Source organism: Polyergus mexicanus, unplaced genomic scaffold (assembly GCF_030449975.1).
Source record: "Polyergus mexicanus isolate NDT 795.1 unplaced genomic scaffold, iyPolMexi1.0 SCAF_24, whole genome shotgun sequence".
Classification (NCBI taxonomy): Eukaryota; Metazoa; Arthropoda; class Insecta; order Hymenoptera; family Formicidae; genus Polyergus; species Polyergus mexicanus.
In genome coordinates this window covers 4,562,454-4,590,424 of record NW_027223344.1, presented here as the reverse complement: position 1 = coordinate 4,590,424, position 27,971 = coordinate 4,562,454, and the positions used below count along the sequence as shown (strand labels likewise).

At 33.8% G+C, this 27,971-nt stretch overlaps 3 protein-coding genes across 9 annotated transcripts in view; 2 read left to right on the top strand and 1 right to left on the bottom strand.

The window, feature by feature from the left end:
• Nucleotides 1-1,423: 1,423 nt before the first annotated feature.
• Dna2 (DNA replication helicase/nuclease 2) lies at nt 1,424-6,699 on the top strand. Its single transcript, XM_070313488.1, has 2 exons — nt 1,424-1,453; nt 1,729-6,699. Exons 1-2 carry the CDS (start codon nt 1,424-1,426, stop codon nt 5,398-5,400), a joined length of 3,702 nt encoding a protein of 1,233 aa, XP_070169589.1. The 3' UTR covers nt 5,401-6,699.
• LOC138942886 (uncharacterized) lies at nt 5,745-9,016 on the bottom strand. Of its 2 annotated transcripts, XM_070313352.1 has the most exons (5): nt 8,295-9,015; nt 7,302-7,682; nt 6,849-7,127; nt 6,180-6,673; nt 5,745-6,098 (listed from the first exon to the last, which is right to left on the bottom strand). In XM_070313352.1, exons 1-5 carry the CDS (start codon nt 8,451-8,453, stop codon nt 5,948-5,950), a joined length of 1,464 nt encoding a protein of 487 aa, XP_070169453.1. In that variant the 5' UTR covers nt 8,454-9,015; the 3' UTR covers nt 5,745-5,947. The 2 variants fall into 2 exon arrangements, with proteins under 2 accessions (XP_070169453.1, XP_070169452.1); XM_070313351.1 differs by having other exon boundaries at nt 5,745-6,673; nt 8,295-9,016.
• Naus (cortactin binding protein N-terminal like nausicaa) overlaps nt 8,305-27,971 on the top strand; it is a 43,386-nt gene continuing 23,719 nt past the window's right edge. For 3 of the 6 annotated variants that reach the window (XR_011448390.1, XM_070313348.1, XM_070313347.1), the window contains exons 1-8: nt 8,305-8,627; nt 9,275-9,915; nt 10,078-10,179; nt 10,591-10,815; nt 10,991-11,612; nt 11,786-11,881; nt 12,161-12,270; nt 14,741-15,193. Coding sequence is in view for 4 of the 6 variants with exons in the window: in XM_070313348.1 (XP_070169449.1) it covers nt 9,679-9,915; nt 10,078-10,179; nt 10,591-10,815; nt 10,991-11,612; nt 11,786-11,881; nt 12,161-12,270; nt 14,741-15,193 (1,845 nt within the window). In the remaining 2 variants the exon portion in view is untranslated. The other 3 variants (XM_070313350.1, XM_070313349.1, XR_011448391.1) reach the window with 3 other exon arrangements.

Here is a 27,971-nt window from a genome sequence, read left to right as displayed (position 1 = left end):
TTATTTGAAACTGTCAAATTATGCGAATTTTGACAATTTGTGAAAGAAAAAGTTAAAGTTAAGAAAGTAAAGTTAAAAAAATTGGAAAATGTCCGTAAATAAAAGCGCGCGTCTGTGTTGTTCTAGTATTTGTAAAAATGTAAAAAATAACAGTGATTTCAGATTCAATTTTTAGGCGCTAACTTTTTAAGGAAGCATTTTTCGACGCATGTTTATAGAACTTTTTGTTCGATATTAAATTATCTTTCAAATGAGATGAAAATGATTGTAGTTCGCTCCATAGGTTTTGAAGCAAACCAGTTAATAAACAATTTCAAATGTATCGAAAAGTGTTTTTTCGACAATTGACGGTTTTTCGAAAACCTATGGAACAAACTATAATAACTTTGATCTCATTTGAATTTAATTCTCGATTCTATTATAATAACTCGATTCTGCGGTTCCATTTTTTTTTAAATAATCCAAAAGGTCGTACGATAAAGCATGCGAGAAAATATCTTTACTTTAAGTATTTTGATAGAAAGAAAAATAGTTATTGTTTGTAAGGATCGCAACAAAAGGATAATTTATAATTTAGATATCTGTCATTTTGATTCTTAGTTTAAAAAAGATTCTTATATTTTAAAAATTTTGAAAATAATTTTTATGGATCAATGAGATTTTTGCGATTAAAATGACATCAAACGCAACATAAATCAAATAATTTTTAACAAAACTAATAATAAAAAAATTTTGATTACACATTTAAGTAATAATTATCCGGTTCACTTTAAGATTAATGTAATTAATAGATTTAAAAATCAGCGATAATAGATGAAAAATTGCGAACCAATCAAGTGGCCTTTTCGTCGCCAGTCTCTGATTACAGTGCGCATTTTCCAGCAAGGTACACAGATGGCATAAGTGTACTATACATTATCACGCGATTGGCTATCAAATACAGAATTTTAAATTTCATCATTTGACATCTAATCATGTGATAATGTGTAGTACACTGTATCATCTGTATACCTTGCTGGAAAACGTCCATTGTCTCTATGCGCACATTATTAAGCCCGTATCAGACTACATATTGAAGATTAAAATTTGACCAATCAGGATAAAAGGAACTAAAATTTCCTGATTGGTCAAATTTCAATCTCAATGCATAGTCTGATACGGGCTTTGTAAACGTTCTTTGTTAGAAATCGGCCATATTGAATATTCGCCTAGATGGCGCTTAAAACATTATTTCGAAGCAAAATACGAGGATTAGGTATCTATTTTCTTATATTATCTGTGTTTATTAAAATGGCGACACTCGAACGAGATATTTGCGCGGGAATGATAATTCTATCATAATTTTTAGTTTGAGACAGGATTAATCATATATGATATGTAATGCAATATAAAATTACTTTAAATATACATATTGCATGTAAACATGAAGAAACGTCAATTGTCACAGAGAAAGGTAATTAATATTTATAAATGTCTGTATACTACATGTCTATATTGTTATTATAACGATCATTAATGCTATATCGTTTTTTGTATGATAAATAGATTAATATAATAGTTAATGTAATAGATTATAAGATTATACATTTTTATTTATACATTTAAATTTTAGTATAGATTTAGTAATTTTGACAATAGAAAAGAATTTAGATATATCAGCATATTTCATATGAAAAATGCATTAAAAAGTTTATCATAAAATAAAGTAAAATTTATCTTCATTTACAGATATCTGCTTATAATAACGTTGAAAAATCTCAGACAAAAATATCATCATTTTTTACAAAAATTCCAAAGCTTGATGTAAGCAACAATGAGATTGTGTCAAATTCAAACTCATCTCAAGTCTCAATTGCAAAGAAAAGAAAAGAAAAAGATGACTCATTTAATGAAGAATCGTGTATAAGTATTAAGAAAACATGTAATGCAAGTAACAATATATTGAAGGAACATTGTGTCGTAAAGACGGACAATATTGTGTCGCGTGAAGATTCAGTATTATTATCTGTAACAAAAGATTTAGAAGACACATACGATAATTTTTTAGAGAATGAAGTAGTTTGTGATAATGTACCATTTGAAAAAGTTAATAAAAAAGTAAATACAGTGAAAACCAAAATGAAGATAAATACATCACAGAATTCTGTAAATGCTAGAAATACAAATACTTCAAAAGTCATGGATAATAATGATTATGTTCTTAAAGAATCGCAAGATCTAAATACTACTGCTTTAAAGTCATCTTCATGTGCCGAAATATCTATCCGTAAAGAAATTATTAATCTAAAAAAAATGGAATCTTCTCAGTACTTTTCTATGATAAATGGAGATGAATTTGATAGTTTCTTTGATCAGCAATGTCATGTAAAAATCAATCTCGCTACTTTGCAAAGATGTAAAATAATCGATATCAAACATGAACCGAGAATTACCATTCTAACACTGCGGCACATAGAATCTGAAAATACCGATACTGTCGCATGTTCAGGATTTTGGAAAGATGTGCAAGCGAAAATTGATGATATTGTCATGATACAGGCTAAAAAAGATTTGCAGCAATGGATTATTGATAATAATAATGGTTTTCTTATCACGCAGCCTGATATATTAATATCAGGCACGACAATAACGAGTGGTCTATTTTGCAATAGACGAGCAGTATTGACCGATAAATTTAGAAAGATAGAGTCGCTGCCAAGTTTGAATGCTGATTATTCTGTAATGACCATAGGATCCTTAGTTCATCAGTGGCTACAAAAAGCTCTATTGGAAAATATCTACGCGCTGTCCGACGTGATCAAGTTGCTTGACGATATGTTACAATCGAAAAGCACGATAGACTATCTCTACACGTCGGAACTGTCGCTCGCAGATTGTCGGAAACGCATGATGGAGTATGCGCCGAGAATTTTCGAGTTTATTCAGCATTATATCAAGGGCAACAAGCAACAACGTATAAGCGACTTAAAGAATAACTTTCAGGGGAATATTTGTAATATACAAGACATCGAGGAGAACATTTACATACCGAAATTAGGTATAAAGGGAAGAATAGACGTGACGGCGGAGGTGAATATTAATTCGAAAAGAAAAATCATGCCTTTGGAAGTGAAAACCGGAAAAGCTTCTTACTCGCCCGAGCATAAAGGCCAAGTTATTCTCTATCTTATGATGATGGACTTTAGAGATCAGAATATCGATACTGGTCTTCTATTGTATCTGAAAGAAAACGCGATGCAAGAAATTAAAAGCAGTCATCACGAGAAAAGAGATCTGATATTGCTACGGAATACCTTGGTGCATTATTTCTCCAAAAAGCCTGAGGACTTTCGTAGCATAAGTTCGGAATCGGATTTAAAGGCGATGGAATTGCCAGATCCTATAAACCATAGTGCATGCAACAAATGTCCCTATCAGACTCTATGTTGTGCGTATTTGACGAGGGACCTAAATGCAAATTTGTCGCCATCGCATCCCTTAACGGCGCCGATGAAGAAACTTCTAGACAATTTTGAATCTAGTCACTTGAATTACGTTATGAAGTGGCTCGCATTACTGCAACTGGAAGAAACTTACGAGAATAATAATAGCAGTTTAAGCAATATATGGACGATGGATCCGGAGAAAAGAGAGGCGAGAGGAACATGCATCTGTAACTTGAAGGTCGTAGGCAAAGTGATGATGGAGCAAGATAGGTATCGGCATAAGTTTGCCCGTGTTAATATTAAGGGTGAGACCGTCGAGAACGGCACATTCAACAGCGCATTTACCGAGAATGATTATATTATCATCAGTACCGACGTACGAATTAATATAGCCGCCGGATATATAATGCATGTTTCGCATGACACTGTCGCAGTCTTATTAGATAAGGATGTTACGCGACAAAACGCTCATTCTACGTTCCATATCGATAAATACTCTTCCATGGGTCTATCCACTTTCAATTATGCGAATGTAGCTGGTCTGTTGAGCAATGACGAGACCAGCGTCAGACTTCGGCGCATCATCATCGACAGGACACCGGCCACGTTTGCAGAGAAGTTGCCTCGCTCAGTCGTATCAGCTAGCGTCAAAATAATAAGCGACCTCAACGAGAATCAACAGAGGGCTGTGCTGAAGGCATTAGCCGCCAACGAATACATTCTGATAAAGGGCATGCCGGGCACAGGGAAGACACAAACACTGGTAGCATTGATAGAGCTGCTGCAAGCATTGGGATCCAGCGTTTTGATCACCGCGCACACGCACAGCGCAGTGGATAACGTTCTGTTAAAATTGCTGGAACGTAACATTGATTTTTTACGTCTGGGCTCAACGAAGCAGATACATCCATTATTGACATGCAAGAGCGAGGAATACGCATTGGCGAGTTGTGACTCGCCGGAGAATTTAGAGATACTTTACAATAGCAAACAGATCATTGGCGTGACCTGTTATGGCGCGTATCACGCACTTCTTAGGAGACGCACTTTCGACGTATGCGTGGTGGACGAGAGCGCGCAGATCATGCAGCCCACGGTGCTGCGTCCATTGTATAGCGCACGCAAGTTTATCCTCGTCGGGGATCCGGATCAGCTGCCGCCTGTTATCAGGAACAAAAAGGCTGCGAGGCTTGGCGGGGACGAGTCCCTATTCATCAGGCTCGATAGCGACAACAATACTGTTAATTTGTCGAAACAGTATAGAATGAACGGGAGAATCATGAGATTGGCCAATGACGCGACATACCGTGGCCAGTTAGTATCGGGCAACAAACAAGTGGAAAATGCGACTTTAACCGGCGTTAACATGGAACAATATCTTTCATCTTGTGAAAGGTGGATAAGTAGCACACTTTCCAGAAATTTAGATGATTCAGTGGTGGTGCTCGATACTGGTAGCACTTATAACTTGAAAGTAGAATCTGGCAACGAAATAAATGCCCAGGTGTGTTCAAATGTCTGGGAAGCAGCTATTATCCTGCGCCTCGTTCAAGTGCTTACTGAAGCAGGTGTGAGCAGTAGAAATGTAGGAATCATTGCACCTTATAACGCTCAAATAAATTTATTAAAAAAGGTTATAGACAGGGAAGTGGAAGTGAACACTGTGGATCAGTATCAGGGACGCGATAAAGATGTTATATTGTATTCGTGTACAAAGAGCATGGAATACGACACAAAGAAAGAATTCGAGATATTGGATGACCAGCGACGTTTGACGGTAGCCATCACTCGCGCGAGACATAAGCTGATTATAATCACTGATAAAATCACTTTGATGAGATATACGCCATTTAAAAATCTGTTTGATGTCATTGATGAGAAGAATACGATAAGTTTACATAATGGCGAAGAAGACTTTAGCTGGGAAAGTCTCATTTCTAGAATTGACAATAATGACAAAGAATTGAAAGAGTAATCAAAAGACACTATTTAATAATATATATGAAAAATAGATTAATAATAAATTAATAGTTGAAATTTTTCAAATTTAAAGTACAATGTAAAATATGATAAAGCACAATCGCAAAAGTACAATTACCGAAAAGTTTGCAACTATATATTGAGATATAAACGTATGATTTTTGTGTGATTTTGTACGAAAAAAATAAATATATATATATAATTTTTTTTTTTTTTTTTTTTTTTTTTCAATCTAATATGTGCATGATCTTTTGTTTTATGATCTAGAAGATAAATTTCATTGGTAACTTTTAATTTCATACGTGGCATGGAGGAAATATTGAAAAAAAATAGACACTGTTACAAACCTTGGCACTTGTACTTAAATACGTCCAGCATAAGTCCCTTGTATTTTGCACAATAATCACATAATCACATTTCATGGGCACGTTTTTAACATGCGCCGTGTAAGTACAGAGAAATTCCAATAATATCTTTGACACTATATACATATGTACAAAATAAAATAATATAAGCAGTTTACGCGTGTTCTCTTGTCTGCCCTATTTATTGGATTCGTTATAAGATGCTCTACCAGCTAACTCAAGTAAGTAACGATCAGGATGGTCAAGCCAATCACTGGTGCTTAATTTCACAACTCTCTGTTTCTCCGCTTCCTTTACCTGCCACTTTTTAATCTCCAACTGCTTTTCTCTGTGAATATATATTAATAGTGTCTCTCGTTTTTCTGTATCAATTTTATAAAGAAAAATACATTTATAAAAAGGATAGTACCTTAACTTTGTATCACCGCAACCCCAGACTTCCAAGCTAGCAATGCGATAAGGCGCGCCGGCAATACATACCGAATGGAATGATTCGTCGATACTAATAAACGGTGAACGCGGATCGCTACCAAGTCGTAAACCATGCGGATAACCCCTGATATTCGTGTTGAGGTATAGTATCTTCGCACCTTTCTCTATAACTTTATAGGACGGAGTCAGTTGAATACCCATCGAGTCTTCATCGCCCCAATAGAGATGACTCTCCCGCCACTCGACGGCTGAACATATGCAATACGTCGGACATTCCTCATCCCTCTCTACACTAGCAGCTCTTATAATTAGTAGAGTAGGACCTCTGTAACCTAATACATGGTGAAGGAAGCGATTAGCTCCGGTCCCATGTTCTCCGCTATTGTATAGTAACGTCCAATGCCTTGGACAAATACTGCCCATTCTTCTGGCTATCAAAGTGTGAGTTATGTCCTTGGGTGAATCGTTGGTCTATACATACACACCACGCACATAGATACGAAGATTTAACTATGTATATAGCGATAGACTTTGATTATAGAGACGGGTAATATAATAATCAATCTTTAAATATTCTGTAGATAGGATGTAATCATTATATCTATATCTATATTTATTGATTATTCTGTACTTTGTGACAACATACCTGGAGGTAACACTGTGGCAATGTACACGACAACAACCAGACATAGCTTATAGGCAATACGTTTGTTTGAGGAAATTCTAAATTCGATTTTTCCAACACCGGCGTCGGTATCTCGATAGGAGGTTGCGGTTGTTCCTTCGACAAAAGTGCTTTACCATTGCGATAAGCAGTTGTCAATACGTGTACCACATATCGCTGTAGGCCGTGCACCATGCGCGGACAATGTTGCCCAATCCAATTGCTCACATAATTCGTGGATAAGCTAGTTTTACCGTGAAACTGTAAAATAATTAAAGATTTATAATAATTATATATTGATATATAGTAAAAATTGAAATTATTCATTTCAATTTTGAGTATATTAATTTAGACTTATGTCTGTTCATATAAATACCTATAATAATCACAAATCTTAGTTACATATATTTTATTAAATTAAATAAATTTACTAACACACGAAATAACGACAGCATTTATTATCTGTTCCGAATGAAGGCACATGCTGGTACTATTGTTTTCCATTGCCAGTTGGTAGCAACACATCAATAACGCTCTCAGTGTTTCATGAGTAACATTGCCGTCGTTTTTTATGTTGGAATACATCTTTATATAATTCTCTAATATAGCTTGATCATTCATTACCGATAGGAGCTTCTCGGCTTGCTGCTTGAAAGCTGTCGTACTTATATACGGGGTTGTAGTATGAGCATTATGATGTAAATAAGTAAAAAGCTTCTCGCTTAATTCAGGATGAGTGGGAAATAAATATTTTTGAAATACAGACATGGTAATGCCATTAACATGCTCTTCTTGATTTGCAAGATGCGATAGTATCTGCAAAGTATACATTTATATGTTAGTATTATGCGGCGCTAAATATACATTTTAATATATTGTAGATAATATAATTTGCTTCCATGTTTGCGTATGCAAAAATAAAAAATAAAAATGTACGCATATAATTTTTTAATTTTTATTTATATAAATTAACTATATTAGCTGTATGTGTACGATAACAGTTACTAGAGTATAAAATATATAATTATTAATTTGTGACTGGAAGATTAACCGACTAGAAGAAAAGCGTCAATTGTTGAAAATATTTAGAAAATCATGATAGAGTGATAAGGAACAATCGCAAAAGAAAAAATAAAAGTATAGAACGTTTCTGCAAATCGTATTTAATGATATAAATGGTACGAAACATAAGAAACTATTTCCAAAAAGTCGGCCAGCTGAGAATATCTGTCTTTGCTGTCGTTTCAAACAGCTGTAGAAATGCTTGTGATGCAAATTTCCCCTCTATTCCGCCCTCAAAAAAAAAAAAAAAAAAAAAAAAAAAAAAAAAAAAAACATGCCTGTATCCGTAATTTGATGTGATTGTAAATTGGCACGAGAGAGAGAGAGAGAGAAAATGTATGTGTGTGTGTGGTGAGTGATACATACCTTGGCTAGACTCTCGATGGGGAAAAATTGCGTATACGAGCTGTGATGATCCGGCTCGCTCGTAGTGGCATTATTACTTCTCGGAGCAGCGTTCGCGTGATTGCCGGACTCCAGCTTCTTGTGCGAGGCGATCCCGGGGCGCGTCACCTGGTTACCCATTCTGCGTTACACTTGTATGTAGTATCAAGACCAGCTCCCGCAGCACACCTTATCCCGCATACCATCCCACACGGTAACCAACGCACGCGGAACCATATGCAACTGCCTACTGCCAAGATCCTCCCGTCATCGACGTCGTAACAACGTGAGATATCAGCGCTAGCACGATGCGACGTAAGCAACTTTTACGCCGATAGGGGTTTGTGGACCGATATTACACGCGCGTGTGTCGTACACATATCGAGCTCGATGAGTGTGCATGCACTGGATAGGGGGAAAATTCGCGGGGTTCTCCGAACAGATCGCGGTCTCCTTAAGAATTTTTATTCCACGCTTCTACGCTTTTCTATTCAATTATTAATTTGACGCATAATTGGCGTATATACGTAATTTGATAATTGACAGTTAAGATCATTTTCTCTTTGTCCAATTGCACTATCTTCCAACGTTCTTTTTCTCCTCCTCTTTTCAATCAATTTCGTAATATATATTTTTGTCTAATTTGGAATGCAAAAAGCATACGGGTAAAATGAATATAATCAATATTTTATTTTCTGAAAAATCTGAAAAATGTAAACAGAATAATTCTGATATGAACTGTTATATCTCGATTTTCATTTTATTATCGATAGATAGAAAATATATTTTCTTATTTACTAAAGTTATCGATGATAAATATTAAAAATACGCGCAGAGGCTGGCATTGAAAAAGAAAAAAAAAAGCTAAATACCCAAGATTTCCTTTAATATTTAATCTAATATTCTTTAATATTTTTCAAAAACAAACTCGAAAAAATCAAGAAAATTTCTTACACCGCCAGAGTAGACTGGATTCCTAAAGTCCTGAAGTCGGGGTTAGGTCGAACACCATCGATAATCGAACCGGTGTGGAATCGATTTTAAATCCGAGCGCAGGGAGGGGAGAGAGGGCGCCTCTCGTGAGAAGAGACGATCGAGTTTTCGCTGGTCGTGCGTGCCGTGGCGTGAGCTGCGCTTTGTGCGCTCGATTTGTCAATGTCCGGCGGCGGTCCTCGCGCGTCCCGTGACGGCCGTCACGGCGAATCACCGGAGACTCGAGGGATAAGGAAGTCGACGTACGAGTAAGTCGAGAGTTTCCCTCCCGAGTCGCCCGCGAACCAGGAAACCGGCGACGACGACGACGACGACGAGGATCGTCGGTGTCGACGCGTAGGTAAATACCTCTCGATAGAGATCGGCGCGTACAATGGCATCGCAGAGTCAGAGCACCATTGCGAGCGTCACCTCGCCCGGTGCGACGATGGGGACGACGGCCAATGGACCGCCGTCGACGTCGGCGCCGTCGCCTGGCATTACCGTCCCGACCAGCGCGGCCGCCAAGACGCAGACTCTCGCCGTTTGCGCTCAGCCCTCGCAATCTCAGCAGCAGCAGCAGGCCAATAATATTGAACCGCTGGATAAGAGTTCCTCCAATACTCTCAAGGTACTCATTCCTGTCATACATTCCTATGTTTCTTTTATGGCTGAATAAGCTACGTTATACACAGTATCATTGTTGGTGTTATTGTGATAATTACACGAATACCATAATAATTATAGAAATATTGGAATATGTATAGCCGAGGATTGTTTCGCATGTTTGCAGCGCAATCCGAAGAAGGAGTTGAGCAAAACTGATTTGCTGATATTACTGGGACATCTAGAAGGAGAGCTTCAGGCGAGGGACATTGTGATAGCAGCATTAAAAGTAATTTGAACGATATAACTTATTAACAAATTGTTAAATGGTTTTTTTTTTTTTTGTATTTTATGATTATATATTTTGCGAATATAATTATAACAAGTTCTTTAATTTGGACGGTAAAATATACCAAGTTATATATACTATGCCATGTAAAATATTATAAATAATTGATGAAAGATTTTTTAGATTTTTTGCACGGTTTTTAAACTTATCTCTTAATGCATTAGTTGTCTAGAGATATAAAAGAGTAAAGAAAACAAATATACAAGTTATGAACAAAGCCGAAAGTCTTCTTTGCACGACTTATTATATTATTGTTCCACAAACTTTTTAATTGTATTATGTTTTAATTTTTAGATTGTATTAATGTTTATCTATATTATTACATATGAAAATGATGATTTTTGTTTCCAGTCAGAAAAGATGAAACATCTTCTAAGTTCCCGATATCTTAGCAGTACCGCAGATCCACACGCGGCACTAGCTCGAGATATTGCGATAGTAGGTGGTGTTATTGGGATTGAAGGAAATCAAATTGATCAACAAGTAGCTAGTCTAGAAGCATTGGTAATGCAGCAGAGAAAGGCACAATGTAGGATGACAAAAGTTCTTAGAGATGCTGAAATTAGGCATAGAGCGGTATGTATTTTATTATTATTAATTTTTTATTTTTACTATTATTATTATTATTATTATTAATGTTATGTGACAAAATTATGTGATTTATAAATGTAAACATATAATATTATTAGAAAATAATGTATTATTATCTTTTGGTGATTGTTATTATTTCATTGCGACAAAATTTTTTCAGGTGATTAAAGAATTAGAAGAAGAAAAACGGAAACATGAACATGATACTGCTCAAGGTGATGATATCACTTACGGTCTTGAGAAGGAGCGAACAAGGTTGAAGAAGGAGCTAGAACTAGAAAAACAAGAAAAGAAGAGATTAGAGTTGGAATTAAAAAAGGCTAACGATCATCTCGAGGAAGAGAAAAATCGACAAAAACAAATAGTATTGCTTCTTTTGGCGGAACGGAAAAAGATTATCATGAAATATATCGAGGAGAGGAAACGATCTGAAGATTTAGCTCAAATTCTCAGTGAAGAGAAAGTAAGGATAGATTCAATGGCCGAGGGCCTCGAGGAAGAGAGTAAGAAATCGCTGCAGATGGAAGCGGAATTGGAAAAACAATTAGCGCAATTTGATATGGAGAGGCAACAATATCGGCAAGCTCTTACAAAAGAGGAAAAAAGAGCGAAAGACTTTGAGACGGAATTGGAAAAGTTACGAGCCGAGATGGATATGTGGAAAGAGTCGCAGGTTCGTGGTCCTGCCAGAGGAGTTGGTGTAACTCCACCACCACCACCTGCAAAACCAGCGAATCTAGTCGCTATGCCGACACTCAGGCCGGCTAGTGCACCGCAAACAAGTACGTTCTGCGTGCAATGGTATAAAAATAGAAATTGTACATATCAAGATCTTAATAATAGAAAATGTTGCGAAAAAACTTATTTCATTTTTTAAATCGTTCTCGATTTGCATTTAATTGATATTATAAACAGAGTAGAAAGAAAATCTGATAATCTTCGATATTCCCTATAGTGAAAGGAACGGTCTTGGGTACAGGGACACCCATGGTTAGTAGTAAAGTAGTCCAACCCACTGCCACAGTGTCCAGTGTTCCTGTCAGTGGACCAAGTAAGATTCTTTAAAAAATATCTCAATATATACAAAACAACATATACAAAGTTTAACAATTTACATTTTAACAAGTGACAAATATATACAATATATATATATATATAAAGTCTATATTCTGCTGAAATGAATTCTTTAGTAAGATATAAATTCACATAACTGTGTGCGTGTATAAATTTAGTTTTAAACTCATGAATTACATAACAATTGTATTACAAAACATTGCGCTACAAAACAATTGAATTACAAGATAATATATAATTAATCATTATTTTTTAGCCACTGGGATTGCTAGATCAGTAGCACCTGGACAGGCACTTCGTGGGGTTGCCTATACGCCTAATTTAACATCTGTAGGTGGAGAATCTACAGCTCCTCCAGATACACAGGTAACCTATCCACATTTCCCTACACACTCGACGTTAATCTAAAGATTATAAAGAGCCTATTTATACATGCAAAGTGTCACAACAGATATTTTTATATCGAGCGTTAAGAAGTGCGATTCTCTATGATAATATTTTTCTTGAAAGGGAGAGCAAAAGAAAAGATGATAATTTATAAATAATTTATGTTTGTAACGATAGAAAAATTTAGTTGATATTGAAATAGAAATCAGCTATTTAGTCAGTATTGTGTTTTGAACAATAGGTTTTAATTTAATTCGACATAATACTTAGATATATATATATATATTAAAATTGCGTGTCATAGATATTATTTAAAAATAAGTTGTAAAGGAATAACAAGTTACGTTAAAATAGATCGTAAATTAATAAAAAATATAACATATTTCTGTCTTCTCTTAAATGATATAAAACTTACATATGCATATTAGAAAGACTATAATTATTAATACAATATAAGTAGGCTCTTTATAAATATCAAAATATATGAAATTTAAATTTTCCAAGGATAAATCGCAGTGTACCATTGATATAGATATTAAAGCTTATTATTTGGATAATAATTGATGAAATGTATATATATATATACATTGCATCTTAGTCAAATTAGTTAAATAGTGTTCCTTTTCTCAATTCGGGATTTATTTTGTTCTTTGACATTGCAATTCGCGAAATACGCAAAATTATGTAAAAAAAAGAAAAAATTTATCTAATGAGAGAGAGAGTAATATACATATATATTACATCACATACTAATAGAACTTTATTTTATAATAGAGAAATGAAAAATGCATTTGTTATCATTAATGTTTTATGACGCGAGCATTTTATAAGTTTCCCTCTAGTCTTATACATTTTACAACATTTACATGCAACATTTTAAATCATAAATAATATCGCATCTTAATCATATATTTATTGCAATGAATTTATGTGGTTATTATAAATCGTAGCTTATCGCTTTTTAATTTAAAAAATGCAAATGTAATATATATACATTAGATATTTATTAATTTTTCTGATAACAGATGTGTTTTAATAGCCAAATTGTTATACACTTTTGCAGTTATAGCATTTGACTAATATAATGAAGATTGTTTTTACGCTGTTAAGTTATATGACATACGATACTCTTATATAACACAGCGCACACAGAAACATTCTGATAATATATATTAGATAAATAAAATAAGTTAAGAAAATAATTTTGATCTTAAAAAAAAATTATTTTTTCATTTGTTTTTTAAATAACACCATTATTGGCCTTTACCTCTAATTCTATATTTATAATGCACAAGATTTCTATTGCATTCATCGGTTTATTTATTTTCTCTACTTTTGTCACTCGTATCAAATGGTGCACTGAAAATTAAATATTGCTTGTTAAATTTTTATACAAATGAAATTATCCTATAAATATCTGAAAGATTATTTTGAGAAAGCCTGCTTTATTATATTATACGTATTTGTTTACAATTTGTTTATGAGACACACGGTCACGATACTATATTATACACTTCCACTATACCAATCTTATAAGTTAGCACATTATCAGTATCTAGAGTTATATTTTATTACGATACTTTTAATTTTGTATATATATAAGATTATTATTATTATTATCACATTTCACATGTGTACATTGACCGATTCCTACAATTAAACAAAGTTGTATGCAACTCAGTTTTCCGAGCTTTATTTCTGAGCCAAAAAATTGTCCACGCTTGACTTCCTAATTGCTATTCCGTAATCGCTACTACTAAATTATATATAGCTTCGTTACACGATATTTAATGCGTACTACTACACTGTCAGTGATTAGTGTTGGTTTGCAATATATTTTAATAAATAGGTAAATACAGGTCAAGATGGAACATCGTAATATTTCGATGCACACGGTCTATCAGGGGACTGAGGACTTATTCCTCATATTAATCTTTCTTCCTACATTCGTCTGTCAAAGATCTAGTCGCACATACATATGTATTACGTTTTACTAATCTACTCCTCGGTTAATGTAACTCAGATTGCGTCTCAAGTATATCTCATCTGCTGCTGATTTATGAATATGCAAAGAAAAAGTATTCCTGTATCCTCGCAATTATATACGCATTTATTAACAGCACTCAAATGGGGTAGACGCACTATTTTGATTTCAGCGAGTTGCGAGTCGTTTGTTGCTTGATAATAACGGCGTCTTTTTCTCCTCCACGATCTTGACCATTCTTTTCATAGATATCTATATATTCATTCTTACTTTCTACCCCGAGTCTCTCTCATTCTTTCTCTCTCTCTTTGCTTTGGATTAGTTCTTTGGTATGGTTCTTTTTTCCTCTCTCCCCCTTCCTAGTTTTCTATTTATGGTATGTTCGCTCTTATCCTGGCAAGCGGAGTTTGGTCGAAATCTCCGTAGCTCTGAAATCGGTCATGGTTGTGTGTTGTAATTCCTCAGGCCGTAGACAAGCGACAACCGGTTGTACCTGCTCCCGTTAATACCGCCGCTGCGGCTAAGCTTATCACGTCATCGCAAGCCGCCGCTGCAGCGGGGAAGCTCGGCTTTCACGTCGGCCAGTCTGCTGCGAGTCCCATCGTCAGCCCCGCTGTTCAAGCACCCACCGCCGGTGGTTTACCGCCGGTGAAAAAGCCGCCGATCTCGCGCGGCGTGCCACCCCCGGTACCACCGAATAAGCCCGTGGTACCGCCGAAAAAGGAGGCGGCCGTTTATCTCAGAAGACCGGAATTGCAATCGCAAAGCGGGCCACAGCAGGATACTGTCAAGTACGGTAAACAGACGATCCCGTCGCACGGAGGTATCACGACGGCGTCAAGCGGAATCGCTCCTCCTGTGCAGGCGCATCAGCAACCGCTTCCGACAAGCACCGTTCAAACTGCCGCCGAAGAAGAGGTCAGTAATAAGACAGCGGACTCGAGATAGATACTAGATTAGTGCGAAATGATTGTAGGATAAAGATGCACCCACTAAACAACCACTCTCTCTCTCTGTCCAACAAATGCATAATAAACAATGTAAATATATACACAACACATGATACACATACACACGATATACTCTATATGTATCCAATATATAGAACATTATATGAATGTGATTTCAGACAAAGCCGCATTGAAAGAAAGAATATAAAAACATGTGAACATATATATGACCGAGATACATAGATGATAGAAAACAACAAAAAATGTTTGGAATCTATGCTGGATTTGGTTCATGGTACTGAGAGGTTCCGTATTTCCAAGAGACTGTTTCTAAAATTGTCAAGAAGGAAAGATAGAAAGAGAGAGAGAGAGAGAGAGAGAGAGAGAGAGAGAGAGAGAGAGAGAGAGAGAGAGAGAGAGAGAGAAAGAGAGATGCTTTGTATATTCGATAAACTTTCTACAATCATGCCCATTAAGGACGACGATGTGTGTTATACATATACAATACATGTATTACGACTAGATCTCATCACGGTCAGCGGCATCCGTTGAAATGATTCTGTTTGCAACTAAAGGCATTCGTAATTAAATAGAGATATTTCTCAGATATGTAAGATAGCCGTTGTAGGTTCCTAGTTCATTTTGTACGGTTTATTTGAATGATGGTGTTAACTGAACGATCGCCGTGGCACGAACATTAATTATCATTAATAAATTGAGCCGTTTTGGGCGAGTATGAGCATTAATATAACGCGGAGATTATTAATCTTACATTTGCAAAAGCTTTTCTGTATTTATCGTTCTGTATTTATACATCATGGAAGTAGAAAACTATCTTTAAACAATCTTTAAAAGGGGATAAATCGTTAAACACAGATTCAGTTAAGCCAGACTATCGGGTATAAGATCTTAGCTAGATGAGAAAATAGAAACTATCATACGTGCTATAATCACTGCCTTGTCTTATATAATTGCGTATATCAGCTACAAGCTTAAACGCTCTATCTGAAGGAAAATGTGTTTTGCACGTTGCCGAAGAATAGACGTCACCCGGTTTTTTCAAGATACAATTGATTTTGTCATCGGAACGTCCTAAGAAAATGTCTAATGAAATGGAAGTAAACGAAGGATCAAATGTTTTCTACTCAATCCTTTTTAAAAATCCTTGGTATAAGAAAGATGATTATGTATTTGCATATTATAATATCTTTTTTTTTTTTTATATATATATATATATAACGATTCATTCGTGTATCTCAGGTAAAACACTGTGTTGCGCTAAAACATGAAATGATGAAACAAAACAAAACAAAAAAAAATAGATCGTTATAGAAATGTTAATTTTTTTCTTTTTACCGTTCTTAACACAATAAAAAAATTTTTATAAAGATCTATTATTTAAATTACGAACGTTAGCAATTTGCATTTGTACTGGGTGAACAGGATCCCAATAATCATATTTTATCACGCTTTACTATTTAGTATCGAACCTTGCAATGTCTCCTATATATAGCTTTCGCCTTTCGGTTTTCAATTGTTGTTAATATAAAATTGATGTTCACATTTGTGAAGAACACGTACAGAGAAGAATGTATATATATATACACGCGCGCACACACATACAATCTTATGATTTTAGGGTTCTTAGATGGTATCCCTAATTACAAGATGTGTGATCTCTTAAACTTACGGATAATACTCCTAGCGTTGTAAAGTCTTCCAATGTTTTAGTTATGTACATTTGTAGAATTTAGGTTTTTGGTTTTAGTCATGTTTGACGATGTATATGGTTCGATGATAATGATATGCGTTGATTGATTGAATGTATACCCTCACTTATGCGTATGGACACAGACATCCTTTTCGATCGTCATTGCGAACATAAGCAGACAAGTAGCAGGAACTGGGACCAGGACCAAGGGAGTTACACGTAGCCTGTAACGCACTGAGAACAAAAAAACATGCTCGCAATAATAGTAACAACAAGAACAACAACAGCAACTGCAACAATAAATTTTAATAGCATACGTGAAAATAACGATAACAATAATAAGATTAACAATATATCGCCAATGATTACATTGATATTATTGGCGATACTAGTTATTAATAATTGATATAATATTGGTAGTAACAAAATGCTAACGATCGTGTAACGCTAGTAGCATTAGTAGCGCAGTGGTAATAATGTTAGTTAATAATAAAGTGTAGCATTAACGCGGTTACGATAATAATAATAGATGTGCTTCTAAGAATATAAGAAAGAGAGACTATCGACAAAAAAAGAAAAATTATCAATAATAAAAAGATGGAGATTTCATGACGCATCGTGCGTATTTATTATCTCTAACAATAAGTCAAAATAATCTAACAAAGGAATTTGTTTGAACTCGAGTGGATGTGCATTCAAAAGTTTTACTCTCTGATGACGTCCAATCTCGATAGCGGAAATTATTTCGAATAAGAGCGGCTTTCATAATGTTAGTGTCTGTTCAGAAAATTAACTATTACTCTTCAAGGGTAACTTCTGATATGAAAATATATATACATACATACATACATACAAACACAGCTCCATGGAAGCGAAGAATACTTTGGATACTTGATCAATAATTAGTATACATAAAGATAATCGGTATAACACATGATGTACGTAAAAAAACGTATAAATTATATTCGTCAAAAATAGAGATGTTGATGAAAGAGAACGAGTCATACAAATCATATTCATGTCTTGTTAATTTTATTCGAATACATGATGTATATATGTGTGTAATGCATAGTCGTGCATTAGAGAGGCGGGTTAAAGTTTTAAAAAAAGAAAGAAAAGCAGTCGTTATAATGCGAAAGCAAGTGTACATCGAGCATCGAATAATGCTCACGTATATGTAATATTGAGGCTGTCGGAATATTATATATATATTCTGTAAAAAAAAAAAAAAATGATTCATATCTAACATTAGTAAATCGTTAGTCCGCAATCTTATACGTTAATGGCATATTTAATGATGAGCGACATTTATTTTATGTATATTATGCGCAAAAAGTCTACTTATCAAGTTTTATTGTTATTAAAAATAACAATAGTTTTTTTCTGTTCCCGCAGTTGAAAACCCACGCAGAATTATATATAGAAGCGAGCGAATATTATTTTTACACAATCTAAAAAAAACACGCTTTATATTTATTTACAAAGAATAATTTGTGTTATAAAAATCTAGATTTTCTTGAGATTTGAAATTTGAATTATTTTATATCGTAAATACAGAATTGTGTTTGTGATTATGAAAATAGTCTTAAAGTGAAAAATCATATAGTCTTTATAGAAAAAATTTTTAATGATTGAACAAGATACATGTATCTTGTTCAATCGTTAAAAATTTTGCAATAAAAATGTATGATTTATATATTATTATTTATATATTTTATATCTGCATATGTCTGACATATTTACCTTATCATATTATTGTAGTTTCTTCTCTAATGGCAAAACTTGATGGTTACTTTTGTACATGAGATTAAAACATAAATTAATGAAATAATAAAGAAAAATTATATTTTTTATTTAAACCATTTTCACAATCGCTGGCACAATTCGTTTTCGAAATTTAAATTTCTGATATCGTGTGATGACGATCATATTATTTCTTGCAAATATATATGATCGCGAATTGATCCAAGGATCTAATAGTTCTCGTGGTATTTATTATGCAAAATGAGATTATCATCATCGGCAGAAAGGCTGTCCTTACGTATAGGAAAAACTTTTTACTCTGACAATGAGTGATAGCGAGATATTAAAAGAGAGAGATAAACTTTTATACACATATGCGAGATGTTCTCGCGAGCGTCATTGTATGCATATATTACATGTATATTTAATCAAAGCGAAACCCTTTTTCTCCGCATCTCACGAGATTGCGCACGTGTCTGTTAGCGACTATCGTGCTAATAAGGTAGTAATAAGGTAAAAGACATCAGTTGAGACACAAGTTTTAAGCAGTGATTAGCGGAAGAAAATCGAAAATAATTAATTTTCGCAATACAAGAGAGAAGTTGGAATTCGATAAAGATCTTTAGATTATATATGTATGCTGACGAATACAGAGATTGTATAAAAATTACGTACTTTGTCATTTCGCGGATAATGAATTTAGCGACTATTTTTTTCTTTATTAAAATATCGTTATAAAATTCTATCGAATCAAAGTTTAATATTACTGTTTGTGTGCGATTAATGATTTATTTTAAGTTGTAGAATGCATGAAGAAAGAAAGATTCACACAGATATTTTCTGCATTTCTGTAAAAAAAAAAAAAAAAAATATTATATACTGCATTGTATGTATTATGCCAATTATCGAATCATCAGAATACCTTGTCTTTTATCTTACTATGATAGAGAGCAAACCTCACCCATGTCAAAGTACCGGATCAAAATATATTGTACTCACAAGTGCAGAGGCGCATGTACGTCATTTTATATAAGTGTTATATATTATTAGCTATATTATCTCCCTAATTCATAGATAAAACGGTGCTCTCTCATGAACGGGACTGACTCGAGAGAGAGAGAATTAATTATTAGAGCGTGAGCGTGTCATGTGGCTCGATAGGTCGCGCCGAGGCCTTCCGAGAGATTGTAAATAATACAACTATTTAATACATATAATATATATATATATATATATTTATATATATATATATATATATATATATATATATATATACATACAAACCTAGACTTAAATAAAACTGTGATTTTTTTTCTTATGTTATAAGGCATTATGTCTCGGTTGCTGATTTATTTTACTTTTCTTTTCTGAATTTACCAAGCAACTTATCGCCGAGTGTAATTAAGGCTTTTAAAGACTTATTAGATATTTACCTGTAGTATATACAGGTTGCTGGTCAATAGTTTGAGTATTTTGAAAAATAAAACTTGAAGTTGACAAATCATCTTATAAATGTTGTTTTGTCAAAAGAGAGGACTGTATATACAAGAAATAAAAAGAAAGTAGCTAATATTAAAATAAAAAGAAATAAATCTGCGTGATTTTTTTCTTTATATAATAATAATTATTTTTGTATAATAATTTTAGAATTTCTTTTAATAGGATTTAAATGTGTAGATAATTTGCAAAGAGATTTAGATCTTCTCTATATTAGAGATAAAAGATGAAACGATAAAATATTAAAAGAGAAAATTTTAAATAGAGATATATAACGAAGATATCGTGTGTATGTGTAAACGATATTGACAAGTTATTTTATTGATTTATTAATGAATGTGTACGTAAATTAGTTTTCTTGGTATATTTATTTAAAATAGATAAATGTTTCAATTAAAACTGCATATGCTATGTGAGATGAATAAATTTACGTCTTTTATTTTAATGTTATCTATTTGTGAAATAAGAATGAAGCTATTCAGACTATTGGCCAGTAGCGTATATTTTTATTTTTATATATTTTTATTTGCGCCAAGAGTAGTTTTTGCGCTAGCAAAATTAAATCAAGAATGATGTAAATATATCAAGTGATCACGCTTTTTTAATGAAATCTTTTTATTATCAAAGTTTAGTTTGTGATCTTCCAAGAGCATTTGTAAATCTCACATGAGATTATATTGAATGTGTTGCAATGATGAAAAATTCGATAATTGAATTTTCTTAACAAACTAATTTCCCCGTGTATAATTTGTATATTGTGCAATCGTCGAAAATGAACCATTTTATGTAAGAATTATATCTTGAATAGATTTGCAAATACCTTGCAAAAGAGTTGTCGTAATCTTAATTAAGATATATTCTGTCATGATCATTGCGCGATAAAAAGACATAGACGATTCATATTTATTTTAAACACATTATATCCTATATACTGAGATATATCAGCATGGTACCTGTCGATATTAATTGAATTTACATTGATGATCACGAGTAGTAAATGATTTCAGTAATGTACAGATGTCTAGTAAGTTTTGCCAACGTTCGTTGCGGATAAAGAGAAACCTTTTCAGACTGTAAAATTAACGTTTTAGAGAATTACAAAAACAAAAGAATGCTCTTATATTGTTTTTTAATACGCAGTTAAGTAATCATGTAATTATAATTACCGATTTGTTTTTTTTTTCTGGATAATATGAATGTTGTATATAATTTCGTCGCGACAAACACTTTCGAATCTATGAAGTTCTTAATCGGCAAAATTCTAATATAATGAAATATGTTTTGAAATTTTTATTTTGTATAATTTGGACGATTCAGGATTAATATTTAGGAGAGCATTTAGGATTTTAAATATTTTAGAACAATATATTTTCAAATTTAGTACCGCTATTAATGATCATTAATTACACAATATAACGAGATTCTTTACAAAGAATTAAAACACTATCGATATGCAAAAGGCATACCGAGTAAATAAATTGTATTAAGAAAACAGAGTTTTATTTGTCGAATTACAAAAAAAAAAAAGAGAATAGCGCAACTGAATGTTTAAGAAATATATTTCTATTAAAATCTATCCAGAGTGCTTCGTTTTTCTATAATTATTCGATATTCATCATCATTATCATTGTTATCATCGTCATTATGATCTTCTATGTTCAGAATGACAACAAATGTAATGTAATACAATAGTAATTGTTATCTTCTGTGCTATACAAAAGGAAAAATATACATTGGTATATGATTACAAAGTTCTTTTTTATTCCAATAACGTCTTCATCGTTAAGTAAATGACTAAGTCGAGTATTAAGAAGTCGTTAATTTACTTTTAATCTACCCTGCATTATTTTCATCAAATTTTTCTTTTCTATGTTAAATAGCAAATTTTGACATAGTTTTTTTGAGAAAAATTCAAGTGATGAATGTCAATATATTGAGATATAAAAAGCACAGATATCTATGTTATAAAAAATATGTACTTTTACAGTACATTTCTCGTAGCATTCATCATTCATGTTTTTTGCAATAAGTTGCTCTGCGATTAGTATATTAATTTTTCCTTCAGATCCTTTTTGGCCAAATATTGAATGACGCAATGAAATATATCAAGCCTTTTCACGTAGTAATAGTCTTCCCATTTTCCAGTAACCCTGCGCCAACGAGGCGTTATAAACAATTTTTATGTTTGATTTCATTAATATATCTACGAAATATCCTATGCTTTATTCCAAAACAAAGGCGAACGTTTTAACGAAAATTTTCAGGAATACTGTAAATAATCAAGTCTAAATAAGGAAATTTAAATTAGTCTGACTATAAAATACGGAAATACAGCAGTAATAGAGTTTCTCTAATTCCCATTTAATAAGGACACGAGTATATGTTATATCTAATATTTTCCTCTTCTCTTTCTTTCGATAAAAAAAGTCGATACTTTTTTTGCAATTCTTTGGTTTAATTATTATAATTACTGATTGTTACATTTACAGAAAATGATTTTATGTGAATGTAAAGAAATATATAAATATTTCAATGGTCTACCATGTCTTTATTTGAACGAAGGCTTGCTTTTTTTAAATTATAATATGTGTAATATATATGTGTGAATATTTGTGCTATTTTATTAAACGAAATTCTCTTTATTAGCATCATTAAAAAGGAAAAGACCATGGAAATTATCGGCAAAGAGAGAAAGGCATAATAGACCGATTTATAAGTTGACAATCAGTTTTAATAGTTGCAATAGAAAACAATATACAGAATACAGATACGGAATAATCCTAGCTGACGAAAGGCTCCCCTAGGTAAAATGTTAATCGTGTAGTGAAAAATTACGAATGAAAAACAAGATGATACACATAATGAGTGGCTTATTTTTACCTATCTGCTTATCGGTTAGTTCATTTACCTAATTACAATGATTGGAATCGTTAATTATAATTATGTCTGTATAGACACGCAGGTGTGTGTGTATACGTAATAGAGATTCTTAAACGCTACACAATGTTGCTTTTTTTTTACTTTGGTTTTAAATTAAGGACTAGCGTGTCGAGCTTCGCTCTGCTTCTGTGTATGCAAGTATAAAACCAACATTTACGCCTTTCGTTTTAATACCGATATAAAAAAATATTGTCAGTAGTTCGAACATAAATCATGTCGTTAACTCTTGTTGAAGGCCGTGCTAATTGTGCGATAATAAACGTCAAGTACGTAATCATATAAAAAAAAAAAAAAATAAATAAATATACGTATCATTCTTTAATTGTTATATATTTCGAAAACGTTCAAGATCGACATTCCGATACGAATTTTGGCAATAACCACAGTTGAGATAAATCGCGCCAACGTGTCTCAAAAACAAAAATTGTAAATGCTTCGCACCTAAGGTATTCTTTGTTTCTACCTTCATTCTGTCTTACATATTATGGTTTAAGTAACATGGTGCGGCGAAGGCACAAGGCATATATATATTTATTGAACGTCGTGCAGCAGCGCGAATGTGTATACGGGGGAGGGGGGGGGGGTGGTTTTAAAAAACAGAGAGGGGGCATGAGCAATAATCATTATAAATGCATTTTTGTACGAAATACATCTAGACGAGGGATGAACCGACAACTGCTGTCAAACAGCTGCCGTCGTCAACGCGAATAAATACACAGATGACAGAGCGAAGCTTACAGTGAGTGTAGTGTTGTGTATACCATTTAGAATTGGAAATGTAATTTAGAATTAGAATGTAAAAATACTATGTATATGTACATTAATCAGTTAATCATGGGCATTCAATTATGTTACATCGATCGTTACGTCGATCAGAGAGCTTTTCATTTTCGCTTCTATTTTTCGTCTTCTTTCTCCGTTTCTTTCTTTCTTTTTTTTTTGACCTTTGTTGTACTCGGAGAAAGAGCGCCGAGAAATTCATCCATCGACCGCGGTGCTAATCATGTTTTTTCTTTTCTTTTCTTTTAATAGTCTCATTTCGCATTAACACACGGTATGTTACACATGTCGAAGAACAACATCGATCGATTGGCACATAAAACGGAAGCAACACTTAGACCAGTCGCGGCGATAATAATAGTTACGTAGAAACTTGAAAGGGGGAAGGAAGAGTACAGCGTACTTTCGTTTATTATTGGCGCAACTCTCGACACAAAGGGATAAAAATTATCTCCTATACGTGAAAAAGTAGAGAATAGAGCCTGGTTCGCGGTAAAAAATCGTCGTAAAAGATCGTCGTGAAAAACGTGGCGTGACGCGAAGGCGGTGGAACACTGGCGATATCAATTTTGGAACGGATACAATTTCGCAATGTCTCTCGTGCATTATTCGCATACCTGTTCCGATGCGTTCTTCTTCGTTTATTTGTTTTTTTTTTCTTTTCTATTTCGTCATCGATTTGCGATTCGCGATACTCGTATTTTATCGTTCTATCGCATTTTTAGAAATAATTATGCTGTCGTTAATTCCTATTTATCATCGATAATTATATCATCGCGATAAAAAGAACGATACAAAGTGAATATACCAATATACATCTAGTATACAAAAGCTCTCTCGATTCGTTTTTTTTCTTTTTTTTCGTAGTTTGATATAATTCGTTCAAGTATTTTCATTTCTTTCATTCCTTTCGTGTCTATCTAAGTGCTATGTACATTATACGTTTATAGAGGGTGGGGCATTTACATTGAGAATAATACCTAAATATCTAAAAGATAAAGCAAGATAGAAAGAAATGTTTCAGACAAAAATTCTTCGTTTCTAAGGGGGTCATAAGATGATGCCATTAGTTTGACCTTTGGTGGAGGCGCTTGGGAGATTTCTAATGGCATCATCTTATGATCTCCTTAGAACCGAACAACTTTTGTCTGAAACATTTCTTTCAATCTTGCTTTATTTTTTAGATATTTAGATGTCTCAATATAAATGCCTCACCCTGTATATATATATATATATATATATATATATATATATATATATATATATACACACATGTAAAACGATTAATTGATTCTTTTCCATATCCTTAATGATTGTATAATTAGGATTGACTATGTCTTAGAGTAATCAACGAAATTACAAGTGTTGTCGTTATTATTATGTAAAATATCAAATATCATACGTGTTAGATGGTATGTCCATCTCCAAGGTACCATTTTGGACGAATATCGGTCCGTCTAACATGCCTAGCACTTTGATGAGCAAATACTTTGGAGATTACATAAATCTAATAATAATCTTCAGGTAATATTAAGTATAGATGATTTGTTTTTTTTTTTTTTAATTACAAATATAAAACATGTATATGTAAATAGAACTCTTAATTATGCGCGAACATGTTCATCTCTAATTGAGCATACGTGAATTTCTTATCATCAGTCTAAGCCGAACTGTGCGGCTCCATACACAACGGCGGTTTAACAATACTCTCTCTCTCTTTTTTTCTTCCTCTCTCTCTCTCTTTCTTTTTGTCTTATAAGCTTCGTAGAATCTATTGTGTTAACAAATAATCGCTGTAATGAGAAACAACAATATATATGCGCTACAGAAAAACGTTATTCATAAAACTTTCAAACAATCTCTTCTCCGCAATGAGCGATGCGACGCACGTTACCGTCTGGGCGGATAAAGTATAATTATTGTTTCCTACAAACAATTCCTTATCGTTCGTGGTGAGGTGTAAAAGATCCCGGAGGATCTCTTCCCGTCGCAGTTTCGTGTTCCTTTTTTTTTTTTTTTTTGCGATTTCTGGTTAAGAACACCATTGTAGAGAGACTTCATCGCGCCAACGTACAGACAGGATTTCGCGCGAGAGCAAACAATGGAATTTCGAAATGATAATTATTATTATAATTATCGTAAATCGCCACATCGCTGCTACTACCATTAGCGACGATGGTGTTCTCCCAATCGAGAAACTCGCGACGTCTTCGGGACTTACATCTCTCATTGTCACAGCCCTTTACCGCCGGAATGCAAACGCATCGTGCGTTACATGGCTCTCTTTTGTCGCAATAATATCCCCCCCCCTCCCCAACCCCCTCTTACGATAGGCCAAACGCATCGAGTTTCGTCGTCGTCATCTCTCATTTTTTTTTGTTTTTTTTTTCAAAAATATATATACGCTGACTACTTAGGCTTTCGACGAAGAACGGAAAGACTCGTCCAATCAACGGGATTGATTTTTTTCTTCCTTGCGCGGATATACAGCATATTACCCTTTCTAAGCAATATTTCGTTTATAGCCTAGGTAATAGTGAAGACCCTCATATGATCCATTTGAATTACTTGTTTTTTTCTCGGCTTTTTAAAAAATTTTTCCCTCTCTCTCTCTCTCTCTCTCTTTCAACCGCGTGAAACATTAAGACCTTATCGCACACTATTTACATTGATTTAATCATAATTGGTAATTGGAAATAAATGCAAAAATATATGTATATGTGTGGAACATTTAGCTAATAATACGATTATCCGCGATAATGCCGCATGACGCGAATTCCTCGCGCTGTCGGCAGAGAGTATCTTTATATCCCTCCTTAATTAAAAATCATTACGTAGCAATTTAAACTTATGTACTATTGTCTTTGTTCGAGATATCACTACGCCAAAACATTCACTGGTATGACTCCCGGTTCTTTTATTCCTCTCTGAAGCATCCTTTTCTCTCGTTGATTATTCGCGCTACGCCTATATCTTCATCTCGCGTAACAATCGCTCAAGAAATAAAATCGCGAGTTCGCGACGAGATCGAATTGCGATGTCAACGACTCGATTAAAGTCTACACTAGTCGCGTGCCTTGATATTGTATCCCGGTTTTTCTATTCACAAACTCATTTCGACAGTGTTGTTCTTGGAAAATGCAAGCTCGCTCCGTTAATGTTCTCGTGACGAGAAACTTGGATCTCTCATCATCTCGGTTAATTAGAATCATCAGTAAACATAAAATGTACGTAAGTTTTTAACGAGCGATTCGTTGCGACTTATACGATTAACATGGTAAAAGTCGGCGTGATACGGCGAATGATCGTTTAATATACATATGTTTTATATATGTATATGTATATTGCGTGTGTTTAAGAAGGTAAAAATATTTATCAACATGTATATGCGCGGTCAATGTACTATCTATAGTATTGACTTTAGGATCGGCAGTGAAAACTCTGTTTTCTACGTATCAGATTGGTTTTTCGTTTCGTAAAAGAGTTACTCGGAAGGGACAAGAATCGCAGCGCAGCTGTATAACGTATATAAGCAACGCAAGAGTAACTTTAACGTAAATAAATAAAGAATTCGCGAATGCGAATTATGATATGCAAATTGCACTATGCTAATAACGTACTCGAGATGCAGCTTATTTTGTTGCACATTGTTTAGAGAAACAACGGACCAGCAAAGTTAACACACGCCTTACTTAAGTGTAGTCTTCATTTCTATGCAATGCATAGGATAGTCTGAAGTCAATTTGAAGAGTACAAGTGTAAAGAGAAATATAAAGGTCGAATATATAAAAAGGAACTTTCTTTACGAGTTGTGTAAATTGAAAAAAAAATATTTCAAAACTTTCATGCACTCTCAGAGATACAATTTAATGCAATTCAGACATGTTATATTAATAATACAATTCTCCTTTGTTACAATTGACTCCAGGCTCGCCTACTTGTTCTCGCAAGATCCTAAATTCCCTCGTAAAACGCAGAATCATGGACTCTGAAATTGGATATTCTTGCCGTTTAATGCTAAAAATGGCTATATCCTGGCATTAGATGGTGTTTCACCGAATGGAAATGTCGAGAT

Bases quoted from the DNA above. Each gene is read 5' to 3' on its own strand.
- LOC138942886 (XM_070313351.1), bottom strand. From the start codon at position 8,453: ATGGGTAACCAGGTGACGCGCCCCGGGATCGCCTCGCACAAGAAGCTG. The intron at 7,128-7,301 runs GTTAGTAAATTT...ATTATTTTACAG, and splicing joins ATGCTGTCGTTATTTCGTGT to TTTCACGGTAAAACTAGCTT. The intron at 6,674-6,848 runs GTATGTTGTCAC...GTGTATGTATAG, and splicing joins TGCCACAGTGTTACCTCCAG to ACCAACGATTCACCCAAGGA.
- Dna2 (XM_070313488.1), top strand. From the start codon at position 1,424: ATGAAGAAACGTCAATTGTCACAGAGAAAG. The intron at 1,454-1,728 runs GTAATTAATATT...CTTCATTTACAG, and splicing joins GTCAATTGTCACAGAGAAAG to ATATCTGCTTATAATAACGT.